Raw genomic sequence first — 13,889 nt, 5'->3', positions numbered from 1 at the left:
GATAACACTAAATTGATTTTAATCAATTATGTCCCTTCCTATGGTGTGTGTGAAAGTGCTAGAGACTGCATTATTGAGAGACTAAACTTTGTCATTAAAATTCTATATGGTGATAGAATTTTATCTTAAACAAAGTTTTTAATGATTTTCATATCCCTTATGGGTGGTGTATGATTTGCAGCATACACTTGATGAAATCACCTATATAAGTGTCGAGTGGGGCCCCTTGCATGAGATCTTGGTATGAGATCTTGGCATGATCTGAGGCCCCTTGCATGAGATATTGGCATGATCTCTAGAGCACTCATGAATATCGGGCACGCGCATGGCCTAGTGACCGCATCACAGCGACAACAACAAGGATTGTGGGGGTGTACTGTGATTGATAAACCTTTAACACACTCAAGTATCTTTGGTTCATATAGCTTACTATACTAGCTCTGATGCATTACATCTTATAAAACCCAAGATTTTTCTTCTTTTCTTTCTTTCAATCATTGTTTCTTATCTTTTTCAATATGTGGGGGATTGTTATTATTTATTAATATAATATTGCAAAGATATGTGCCATCATTTGCGGAGGAAGTTTTGAGCTTGGATCGCAAGTCTTTGCCTTGGATATTTTTTCCTATATGCACGCTGCCAACGTCTCCTTTTGATGTGCAACGTTCATATTTCGTTTCCAACGTTCTATTTTATTAAAAGTAATAATTTTCTAAGAGATATTTTAGGTCATGGGCCTGATCCATGAACTCTATAAATAGAGCACTCCCCTCACTCCAAAACACATCATCAAAATTATTCTTCTCTCATTCTCTCTTGTCTTAGTTTCATTCTTTTTCTTTTCTTCTTCTCCTAAAAATATTTTGGGTTTATTTTATTCTCTCTTTAAGAGATCCTTGCTAGTTTTGAGATCCTCAGAAATTCTGAGAAGTTCCTGTTATATCTTGGGGGACTTGCGCAATACATCGCGGATAAGTCCTTAATGACAGTGAATCTACACGCCTCAGGAAATATTGTTCGTGATTATGTGAGCTTTTATACAACATATACATCGATTAATCTAAGACCCGAGGCAGAATAGTGATATTGCACCAGTTAATCGAAGACCCAAGGCCTATACCACTACTACACCTGTTATGTGCCTACAACTTTACGTGTTGCGCCAGACTTAAGGCATCAGTTCATTAGGAACCGAAATCGTTGATGTTGTTCAGCACTTTATACCTCGGGCTGGCCTTTTAACCAGTTCCAAAGCATAAGCTTTTACTGCCACTACCACTCTGCACTTAACCTATTTGCGTCAAAAAGCTTCTCCTTCCTCTTGCTCTTCATTCTTCCTCTAGGTCGCTCTTTGTTCTGTGGGTTCCTCCACCACTGCCACGGCTCGCCGCGCCACCCTTGTGCTTCCAGTGCTCGCGCCTGCCATTGCTCGTTGTCGTTCTTGGCCGCGCCTTCTCCCTTCGTCGTCGCGCCATTGGTGCCCCGCCATTGTTGCATGTGGTACTTCCTCCCAACGACTTCACTCTTTTGCCGCCGTTGTAGCCTCCGCCGCTGCTGCCTCCACCGCTGTTGCCTTTGCTGCTGCCTCCGTCACTGCTGCCTCCGTCGGAAATAGAAAAGGGCCAAGCCCAAATGGCCAAATATGTTAGGGTTTCATCCACCGCTCCAGATCACGAAGCCCATATCGCCAAGCCGCTCCAGATCGGCGAGCCCTCCATCATCGTCGCCGCAGCGCTTGTCGTCAAAATCCTCACAGCGATTCACCGCTACCCTCTCACCCCTTAATCGAATGTCGTCGCCACCCTAGACCAGCAATCTTCCTCCAACCGTCGAAGCCCTCTATCATCATTGCTTTTGTGCATCTTCATCCTTTTCTTTTTTTTTGCTGTGTGACACGCATTTGGCTTCTCTGGTTTTGGATATGGGTGACGCAGTGTTGCTGATTGAGTATGGACTAGAGGACACTACAAATCTGCTTTATTGAGGTTAGTATAACTATCATCATTGTTTACTCTATCTAAAGATGATGCTTCTGGTTTGGATCACAATCATCACAAGGAGATGATGCTTCTGGTTTGGATCGGTGTTCTATACTCCTTCTTGGTCATTATTGGCACAATAATTTAGATGCACCATAAAGGCCTTCTTTCAATCATCACTCGTGGCGTGTTTATGGTGGGAGGTGTTGCTTCATCTCTGCTTCTGAGTTTCTTCTCATTAGTTGTTGTTATTATCACTTTGGTTTTGTGGGTTGTAATTTTAACATTGGTTGTTTATATGTATGTTGTTCTTCGAAGAAGCTCATGATGTTTGCTGCTTCTCTAGACAAAAATAGAACTTTGTCAAACTCTGTTGAAACTTGTTTATGTCAATGGTTTAACAGTTAAATAAACGTTTGTTGTTGTAATATTGTGTCTTGTTTGATTCCTGTTATGGTTTTCTTTGTTTGTTTTAGATTCTATAGCTGAAATTGGAAAATCTTGGGTCTGTCCCAAAATAAAAAAAAAAAACATGTTATTGCCTCGGTTATCTAAGAACTGAGACATATTCTTATCTCGTTTTATCTCGGTCTGTAACCGAGGCATAAAGCTTACTCTTTTTACCTCGCCCACGTATGCCTCGGTTGTAGAACCGATGCCTATAAGCAAAAATGACCAGTGTCTTTTTTCTTTATTGTACTGGTGATTATTTTTCATGAAATCATATATCGTATACACTTAATATTTTACCATTTTAGTTTCTTTGTATTAAAATGAGTTAAGTCAACTTACGCGGTTTGATAAGAAGCATCAGTTTAAATCGATTTAATATATGGTCAACCAAAATTTTCCAACCAACTCGGTATTAATTAAATGGATTAACTAATTAATAAGGATGGTTACGACGATAGAGGCCGATATTATTCTGTCATCCCATTTTCATCAATATAAAATATTTCTTCCATTCTGATCAATTTAATACCAGTTTTATTATTATTTTAATATTAATTAATTTATTTTATAAAAAGATTAAAAAAACATAATACAAATAATATTACCAAAACATTTAATATTAAAATAATGTATTATTGTTTTTTAAATGTTGAATACTTAGAAAAAAAATTACATCTGTATAAATCTTAAATTAGAAAATTAAGTCAATGGTGGCGTGGAGAGTTGTTGTGTGGAGTGTTTGTGTAAAAACTTAGTAAATGATATTTTAGAAGCGATAGTAGTTTAAAAATAGTGAGACTCGATTATTTTAACATTAAAATATTTTAATATAAATAGTTTTGTTAATAATGAGTTTGATTATTTTAAAACACATTGTTTTTCTAGAAACCACTTTTGAAGATACCTCTGACTGCTCTAGGAGTTCTCATTGTTCGTCTGATTCAAGAACTAAGACGGTAGGATTGATCATGACAACGAGCTCTTCAATTTGGACCATTTCTCATATAGAGTAAGTTGGTTTTCTATTCCTCTTTTGATATGTTTTGTCTTCCTTTGCGTGTAAGTCTTCTATAAGACTCTTTGTTTATTAGTGGTCTTAATGGTGTATATTGATTGTGCTTTTGTGGTTCGTAGGAGCAGATAGGACTTTCTTTGCTTTTGAAGTTGTTTTAGGCTTTTTATATAGTTTGGTAATTTGTCAGATAAGGTAAGCTAATTATTGTATTTTAATATCAATTAGCTAATTACAGTATTTTAATATCAATAAGCTAATTGTTGTATTTTAATATCAATTAGCTAATTATTGTATTTTAATATCAATTAGTTCATTACTATATTTTAACATCAATTAGGATAATTATTGTACTTTAATATCAATGTCACAATTCTAGTTTTTGCTGCATGTTAAACTTGAATTGAAATTTGTAGTTGGGTTGTAAATTCCGCTTTGATGAACTTATGAGTGTAATTTGGCTTTGATTCAAGGAAATTGGTTGTCTTGAATGAGTGAAATTGTATGTTGAAATCTGTTATGAAATTTGTTGTGAAGTCTTATTGTGAAATTTGATTGAGAAATCTAATGATGTGTGTTGTTTTGGATTTTGTTTGGTTTGGTTTGGTGTTAATCTGATACACTAAGTCTATAGTCATTTGGGAAAAATGGGATCCTATTTGACATTGAAATTTGTTTTTAGAGCTAACTAAGTCAAGAATACCAAATTGGTCATTTGAATAAGCCTTAAGTGCATTAAATCAAAATTGGACTATATTAGATAAAAAATTGGATTGCTATATCTTTTTAGTATGGCATTGAGCACATGTTGCACCATTGAGTGGTTAGACCAGGTGCTGAGCGATGCCTTTTATGAGAGTTTCTACATTGAGCGTTAGTTTGAGCACTAATGTGTTATTTTGTGGCTTTTTTTATTATTTGTCTGTTTGAAGTGGTTGATTTTTGGATTGTATGCATGTTTATTGTAGGTTTGAGATTGATTATGGTGCTTATGCATGCTTGATATTTGTGATGTTGTTTCTATGAATGGAGAATATGATTTGAGATGTTATTGGGAGAATTTCAAAGACAAATTCTATGATGTGGTAATGTTAGTGTATGCATTGACACGTGGAAAGGTCAACAAGGAGGTATCCTAAACTCTAATAACAATTCACACTCAAATATAGTATAATAAGTTATGTGGTGAGAGTGGCAGAAAGTCCTAGTCCATGAGCACTGGTTTGGTCCTAGAAGCAAAGGGGGCTAACCTTGAAGGTGGTAGGGTGATAACCCCTTTTGTTTATGGCTCTCTAAAGTATAAATACCACTACGAGTGCACACATATAGTGAAGGCCTATTGTTAACACATCAGCAAGTGTATCGAATCGTATCAAGTAATATAAAATGGTAAGACCAAGTATCGTATCCCAGAAGACTCACGACACTACATAGTCATGTAATACCTTAACTAATTAAGACTTAAGAACAATTTCATTAGTTTAGAATGCAACATGCAGAAAAAGTACATATGAATGCAATTTGATCAATTGGAGCAAAACACAAAAGTGAATGGATGATTTTGATAATCTGAGATGAGTATGTTGGGTTTAAATTTCACCATCCTTACTCTCATGCATATAAGAATTCATCTCCTTCATTCAATTGTTAATGTCACTATCTAAATTACTTAAAACCCGATCCCTCGGCGAATAAAGTCTATCCTTAATTATTAGACCACAATTCCTTGCATCCCTAATAATTAATTTTGCATTAGGAACAGAAGCTTAAGACAATCAAACCTCCTATCCCCATCCCTAGACAATATTGATTTTGGGAGAAATTCTCCAGATCGTGGTTTCTAGGTATTTCCCAATAACAAAGAAGACCATAAAATCATGCCATGAATGATCAAAACATAACAAGCATAGAGCAAAGGAGAAAATCCCTAACAATTAATGAAAGAAGCATATAATAACTCAGCACAAATTCAAATACATGAGAGTTTAGAGGTTACATCTTCCTCAACAAAAATTGAGTTTAGTTCTCCATAATCATGGAGAAACTAGGTGTAAAATGGAATGAAAGTGATAGAAAAACCCTAGAAACTGAAGAGGAGAGCTCCCGCATCCAATTCTGCCTCCAAAGAGTGGAAAAGTGTTTTTCTGTGTCTCTATTGCCCAAAGATACAAACCCTAGGACGAACAAATCCTTAAATAGAGCAGATCCAAGCCCAACACGTCGGCGCTTAACACCCCTACTTAGGGAAGCTAGGCGCTGGTACGAGAGGAATGGCGTTGAGGGCCTTGAAAGAGGCAACCAGGCGCTCTGCGGTGCAAGGAAGCTAGTGCTCAACGCCCCAAGAAGGGCGCCCAGGCGTTGCTACGAGACATCCTACGTTGAGGGCTCTAGAAAAAGGGTAGTCAGGCGCCCATACGAGACATCCTACGCTGAGGGCCCAAGAAAGGGGCAACCAGGCGTCCTACGACCTTCTGTAGCCTTCTTTTCTGGTGCTTTTTCTATCCTTTCTGGATTTCAACTCCTTGGTACTTTAACTCCTCTTCCAAATCATTTCTAATTTCCTACAAAATCAAAGGAATTTAGTGATAAATATCATAAGTTCTAACCTCAACTCTCTTTATTCACAACTTAACTAAAAGCAAAAGTTCAAGCAAGTTTCTAAGTAAAATATGACTCAATTAGTATCAAAATTGAATCACAAATAACAGTGAAATCAATTGTTATCACCTATGTGAAAGGCATGTATTTGGATAATTGAGATAGTATCAACTGTTGTATGGATGTATGAATCTGTGATGTGTTTGACATGTGTGATTGATAAATTGGTACATTATAAATGTTTAGATAAAACCTTCTGGTATAGTAAGCTTACCTTTTCATTTACGTTGTTGTTTGTTTCTCTTTCTTGTTTGCAATGATCACCTTAATGATGATAGTTGATGAAGATGTTCTACTTGCTCCAAAGCAAGGGAGGGAGATGCCACCTTAATAGTTAGGTTCTGTTTTATCATGCATGACCCTTCGTCCTTTAAAAATTCCAGTTCCTTATTAGTATGTATATAACTTGCTATTCTTAGTGCATGCTTTATGGATCAGTGTAATGTAGTAGTTATATTTCTATCTTATCTGCTTGTTGATTATCATTTACATAACTTTTATTTAGTAGTCTCACACTATTAAATAAGATGTTACAGTTCGTTCATGATTGCATTCGTCTATATTGTTGGAACGAGATACAAATTTGGCATTTTTGGTCTAAGTGGTTGGTTAAAGGGAGATATGTCGATTAATGAAGCATAGGTATGACTTAGGGGGTTTCTTATAGGATCAAGATCAAAGAAAATCATCTTTCTCTAAATCTTCTTCAAATGTGTGGGTACAAAAGTCTACATTTACTCATATCCTTAATTATACTTGTGATATTCTTTAGTCCCAATACCTTCTCTTTGAATTAAGGAAGATATGATCTTTGTGTACATTTTTAAAAAAAGTTTATCTTATTGGTATGAAAGAGTGTAAAAGTAATTTGGATAGGTGTATTTTATTAACAAAAGGGGATAAACCACTTACACATTTAGACCTTTGTAACGAACTTGACGTGGCTTGGAAATATTTGGGTCAGTGGAAGGCAATTCCACTTGGCAAAGGGTTTTATGAATTTGCCTATTCTTCTTTAGAAGACATGTAGAGGGTTTTTGAATGTTGAAACTTGGAATTTATATCTTGACATTTTTTGTGTACTTTTTTCTTGGACAAAATATTTTGTCTCGCCTTCCATGAAACTCATAAAAACTGAATGTTGGATTCGAATCCATGGCCTCTCTTTAGACTATTGGCAGTCGAAAACAATTTTCACAATAGCACATGGAATTGATACACATTTATGTTTAGATGATTATACCAAGAATAAGTCTTGAGGTTTTGACATGTCTTGGTTGTTGCTGATTTTTTTTTATCTAATTTTCCTAATCAAATTTTGGTAAAAGACTAGAAGTTGTGTTTATTGTTGATGTGGAATATGAAAAATTTTCTCTATTTTATTCAAATTGTAAAATGATTGGTCATGATCTATCTGATTGTAGACAATTACAACAAGATGCTAATGTTATTTTTGGTGAATAGAAAGTAATAGGCTAAAAACACAACAACCTTATTGTTTCGGTTGAATTTGTCCGAGGGTCGGTTGTCCTCCTTTGCTCTGCTCTCTTTTGAACATCCAATGCTCTCCGAAAACGTAATCCACTCCGATGGGTGGTTGACCTGCAGAAGACACTCTGACGTTCAAGTCAGATATGTTTCATGAAGAGGTCCATATTTTATTGTAATAGAAAAAGATATCTGTACCTGAATACCAATTATATATTTATAGGACTTGTGGCAGCCAAGTCCATTGATTAACCATTAGTGCAGTATATTTTTGGGCAATATAACCTGTCAATCACTCATAAATACTGTATATTCGTCCTTAATATGACCATTAAACGTATTAATTAGCCATTAATGATATTTACCTTTCCTGATTAGTTTGTCTGACAGCCGGTCGGCTATCAGGTATAGTACATTTATCATTCTAAAGTGGTTGATGCACAGGATGGGGTTATGGGTTCTTTAGCTCAAGTGTTGGAATCAGTGGTGGAGCATGTAATGGGGTTTGTCGTGGAGCCTGGTAGTGAAGTCTATGGTTCAATCTTTTATGGTATAAATTGTTGTGGTTAATATACTTATAATCACATCCTAAGTCAGTGGTGGATAATCGTGATAACATTTGTGTTGGGAATGAATCTTCTCTTGTTAAGAATTGATGGTAGTGTGCTAGTAAAATTTGATTTCTTGGCCTATATGCCTTCTTTGGAGATGTCTCTCTCATTGTCAATACTTTAGAGGGTTTGCAATAATTAAATTCAACTCATAGTACTTTAGTTGCACTTCCAGATCCTTTGATATCTAAGGAGGCTCATATTGTGGAGGAATTGAAAATAACTTCTAAATGAGCTAATATACTTAATAAAAGAGTAGACCATTGAAAGTAAAAACCTTTAAAAATTAAAAGTCTTTAGAAGGTAAGATGATTAACTAATAATATTTTTTTTATTTGGCTAAAGAATTTGTCTTTTCTTGTTGTATGAATTATTATATGAAGTTCAAAGTATAGAATAAAATCATGAGTTAATAATATATTTCTTTTCTGTAAATAAGATGTAATTTTATTATAGATCTGGTGTGCTTCTTCATTTTCTCTTTTCTTTTTCTTTTAGTTTTTTATATTTTTTAATAAAATATTTATGTAATGGTAACGATGTCTAACATAAACTTATTGCAAACATTAAATTGATAAAGTTAAAAAATATTTTTTAAATTATAAAAGAAACTAATATTTAATTTTAAAAAGATTTAAAATGTCTTCTTAAATTATAAAAGAAACTAATAATGATTTAAATTTAAATTTAAGTTTGCTTTCTGTGGTAATAAATAAAAGTCATGACAATAATCATTAAATTATTATATATTTAATTTAAGTTTTAAGTCTCTAATAAATTTAAAATAAATCTTTGTTAAATTTTTAAAGTTCTCAAAATAATTATATTTTTCAATTAAGTAACTGTCCTTTATTTTCTTCATTAACTATGTTTATCTTATCCATCACCTAACTAATTATTACTAACTAATTATGTGGTCATGTTATTTTATAATTTTATAATTTATAACTTTATAATTTTAATATTTTATAATTTAATTCTCTTCAATAATTTTATAATTCAAACTCTATAATTTTATAATTATATAATTATGTAATCTTATAAGTTTTAAAAAATAAAGACTATTAAAACTCAACTCTTCTGTATACTTTTTATAATTGTTAAACAATTAATTCAAAAGCCAAAGTAAGTAGACAACCTATGAAGATACCTACGTGAACATATCCATTAACTTTTCATTTTCCCAATTTTGTACATGAACAATACCCATCCTAAAAGCTCAAAAACTTCATACAATGTATTAAGAAGCTAGCTGCTACACAATTTAATACTCTACACTCTGAACAACCAGCAAAGGTGACAATTCTTGGCAGTGGCAAAGAAATGAAAGAACAACAAGCTAATTTAATGGAATGGCCATCAGAATTTTTAGGTGCATTTATATATACTTTGCATTTACTTTTGAGAATGACCAGCAGAATTTTTGGTTGCATGGCTCTCAGGTCTTGGTGGTGTTCTTGAGAATGAGTTTGAGCAATTAAGCACTTCCAATGCTGCTAGAACTTCCACCATAGGGGGTCTAAATTTGGGGTCAGTGTTGAGGCATTGCAGTGCAAGTGCAGCTGCAGCCATTGCCCCTTTCTTAGAGTATTGACCCCCCAACCTTGTGTCCATTATTCTCAAAACTCTTCTGTTGTCACTCAAAAATGGCTTTGCCCAATCCACCAAGGTTTCATCTGAAAATCCAGGTCTGTCATCTTCCACAGCACGCCTACCAGTAAGCAACTCTAACAACACTACACCAAAGCTGTATACATCACTTCTTGGTGCCAGGTGACCTGTTCAGTTGATGACCAACTTAGAAATCAGCTAAGGATGACTATTGAAATGACCTTTAATAAGTATTTAGAATAAAAAGGAACTAGTTTGAGCTAAATTTAGATTTCAAACTTTAATACCTGTAGCAACATACTCTGGTGCAGCATAGCCTTGAGTTCCTATTACTCGAGTTGAAACATGAGTATTATCTCCAGTTGGACCATCCCTTGCCAAGCCAAAATCTGAAAGCTTTGCATTGAAGTCCTACATATGCATTAGGCTACTCTTTAAGAATGGAAACTTATGTGTAAACCAGAATATGTAGTCAGTACAGATCCACAAATCAAACTTTTAATGTCACATACTGAATCAAGTAGGATATTGGAAGCCTTTAAATCACGAAAGATGACATTTTGATCCAGGGAATGTAAGAATGCTAGTCCTCTTGCTACACCAATTGCAATGTTGACCCTTGTAACCCAAGCCATAGGTTGAACACCTTCTGCAGAAACAGAAAACAAAATTTTAGGGTAGGATGAGTTGATATAGCAATCTTGGTTCACCTCAAATTGGTATTGTAAAAGCTTACAAAAATATGCTTATGCTTAGAGTGAAATGAACTTACTTCGGAATAAATGATTCTCCAAACTTCCTTTCTGCATGAACTCATAAACCAGAAGCCTGTTTTTACCCTCCAAACAATAACCAATAAGTTTCACCAAATTGTCATGCTGATGCTGCCCAAGATAACTGACTTCTGCCTGCCAGAACAAAGGAAGTAAAACTAGTCATCAGCACAGCAAGACCATTGATTAGTCAGGCTAAAAAGAAAACTTTGGTTTATGGTTCTTGTTACACATACAAGCCATTCGCTGTGGCCTTGAAAACTTTCTGGTTTAAGATTTTTAATGGCCACCACAATTCCAGTGCCTGGTCTTGTGGGACCATATGAATTCTCATCAATCCATCCTTTGAAGACACGCCCAAATCCTCCCTCTCCGATCAAATTTTCTTTCCTGAAATTTTTAGTGGCCTCCTTTAGATCATTCAAGCTGAAGGACTTTAAGCTACTAGAGATGGATACGGGAACATTTGATTCTGAAGTTTTTGGAGCATGATTTTGTGCAGAAGAATTTGAATCCTGCCTTGGCTTACTTGCAGGCCTCTTGTTTCCTACAAACAGATAAGAAGCAAGTTAAGAGCAGCAATGATATTAACTTTCCAACATAATTGTGCAAGGAAATTTCTAACTGTAAAATCAGCAAACAAGTTATGGGCAGGCATCTTGGATTAGAAGTTCTGGGGCAAACGTCAGTGCTTACAATTTGCAGTGAACATAAAGTTTTAAGCATCAGAAACTAAATAGGAAAAGTCCAAACATTGAGCATGACAAAACAAAAAGTCAAACTTGAAACTCTTTCTGTCATTAGTGCACAAACAAAGGGGAAAAAGACACAGAGTGGCTTCAAAGCACCAAAGAAGAAAGTAAAGCCATCAGCCCATGAAGATGATCACAATGAAGAGAAACCAACCAGAAAAATTGGAGGAAGATACATGAGCAATCGGTTTTCCTTTCGCACAAGTGTTTCCCATGATGAAACGCGTTGCTGTTAGACCAAAGCAGCAAAACTCATGAAGGAAAAGCAGAAGAAGAAGATGAAGAAAAAGAGTATGAGGAAAAGTCTCAGAAACTGAAAGTGATTATCTAGTCTAACCAAGAAGAAAATGTCCACAGCAATGCCATGGTTAATTAGCTCAAGGGGCGAGTCGTCAACTTTTGGTTCAACCAGAAAATAATTAAAAATGCAATAATTTGCTTTCATGAACCTTCATAGCACAATTGCCAGCGAGCACTTATTGAACATTCCGGGTCAGATTTTGACCACATTATATGACATGGTACTTTGTCTCAAAAGTTGTGACGTCAAAATTTGAAACTAGATTAAAGTTGCCTTTTAACTCGGACAAGGATTAACTATGGTTTACAAATAACATAAATTTCATTTTCATATATGATTTGAAATATTTTAATGCAAGAATTGTAGTTGAAATTGATATAACTAAGAGATATAATATTTTATTCAAAAATTCAATCAGAGATGCGAAAGCTGAAAATTAATTATATTTTAATTAAAATTTAATTACATTATTAGTTCTTCAAATTTAAAATGAACTTGAATTCTATTTTAAAATTTTAAAATTAATATTTTTCATGTTCCTAAAATAATCTTCATTAAATATCGTTAAACATTTGGATAAATAATAATTTTATTTTCTAAATGTGTAAATTAATAATAATTTAGTTTTTGACTGAACAAAAATTTTGTTTAATATAAAAAGTATGATATTTATATTGTTATATAATTTAATAATAAATTAGTTCCTAGACATTTTTATGTGGTTAGTTTAAAACTGATTCTTTAAAATAAAAGTTAGTGTTAAACTTACTTTTTTTTATATATAGAAAAAGTTTATTTTTAGGTACCATGAAAGTTTCACATTTTAACTAGTTGTCCTCTAAAGTTCACTTATAATCTATTCTTACAGAAAATAATAAGACTAAACGAAGACATTAAAAACAGAAATAGGTGTAAACGAAATTATCAAACTAATGATATAATTTTGAAAATCTTATACTCTATAAATCTTAATCAATTTTGAAAAAAAAATCCTATCTAACGCAAGTAGATAAATCTTAAAATAATTATCTTACTTACATAAAATAATTACATTATGTATCCTAAAGACTTGAATTGTATCGATATAAATTATAAGTCATTAAACACTAACTACTTGATTTTGTTATTGTTATCACACAAAACTTTTAAAATATTTATTTAAGTCTATTTACGTAAAACAAAATTACAGATTAGAATAAAACACTTTTTTCAAACTACAAATTTAGAAATAAATAACTATAATCATATTTAAATGTAATTAATCAAATATGATTTTAAACGTAAATCAACACTAAATCTGGCCGCCATACATGTAAAAAGTGTAAAGGAACAAATCAACAACCATTAATAATACTATGGCGGCTAGTAAGAAGAGGCGGCGGCATATAGAAAATATAATAATCTCGTATTTCATTTAGAAAGAACTCTTATTTTTAAAGAAATCCGATATAGTAAGATTGATTTAAATTATTCAACTTTTATTATAATACCAATAACCTTTTTATAAGAAATAAATTATAATATAAATATATTATCTATTATTTCTTATAAGAAAAGCAAAAAGAGCAGTCATTTCGTTACGAAAAGATGAGTACTAATAAATTGATGATTAGAAAGATACTATATTTGAACGAAATATTACATAAATCATAATAGATACAAATTTATATTAAATTTTTCAACAAAATCAATAATATTAAACAATATATATTTAATTTTTGGACTTGTACGTAAAACACCAATAAATATTTCTCATTAACATGATTATAAAAAAAATGGGTTAAAATCCCTTTGTAAAATATAATCTTCAACCATTAATTTTATTGAATTGGAATATTTAAACCAATTTATAAATATAATTGTGAGCTTGAAAATTTTCAATTATCATATCTTAGAATAATTGAAGTTATCATATTTCATAAAATTAATAACTATAATTTTATATTAATGCCTAAACTCACCTTTTATCCATGTTGCAAACATATTAAAGCAACGGATAAATGAGAGGAGTTGAAGGAATCAAATTATAATAATATAATATTTATTAAACATTGTACTGTTTTATACTTTTGTAAACCTGATTGCTAAATTTTAAATTTTATTCACTTATATTATTATTATTATTACTTTATTATTATTATTATTACTTTATTATTATTATTATTATTATTATTATTATTATTATTATTATTATTATTATTATTATTATTATTATTATTATTATTATATATGTTAACCTAACGTTTTT

At 32.7% G+C, this 13,889-nt stretch overlaps 1 protein-coding gene across 1 annotated transcript; it reads right to left on the bottom strand.

The window, feature by feature from the left end:
* Positions 1–9,354: 9,354 nt before the first annotated feature.
* Positions 9,355–11,786, bottom strand: LOC108344765 (probable serine/threonine-protein kinase PBL2). Its single transcript, XM_017583253.2, has 7 exons — positions 11,678–11,786; positions 11,495–11,569; positions 10,825–11,135; positions 10,588–10,723; positions 10,328–10,464; positions 10,103–10,226; positions 9,355–9,982 (listed from the first exon to the last, which is right to left on the bottom strand). The coding sequence occupies exons 2-7, from the start codon at positions 11,553–11,555 to the stop codon at positions 9,600–9,602; spliced, it is 1,152 nt and encodes a 383-aa protein (XP_017438742.1). The 5' UTR covers positions 11,556–11,569; positions 11,678–11,786; the 3' UTR covers positions 9,355–9,599.
* Positions 11,787–13,889: the final 2,103 nt, after the last annotated feature.

This window comes from Vigna angularis, chromosome 6 (genome assembly GCF_016808095.1).
Source record: "Vigna angularis cultivar LongXiaoDou No.4 chromosome 6, ASM1680809v1, whole genome shotgun sequence".
Lineage (NCBI taxonomy): Eukaryota > Viridiplantae > Streptophyta > Magnoliopsida > Fabales > Fabaceae > Vigna > Vigna angularis.
The sequence above is the reverse complement of the archived record's forward strand: the minus strand, read 5'-3'. Positions and strand labels throughout refer to the sequence as shown.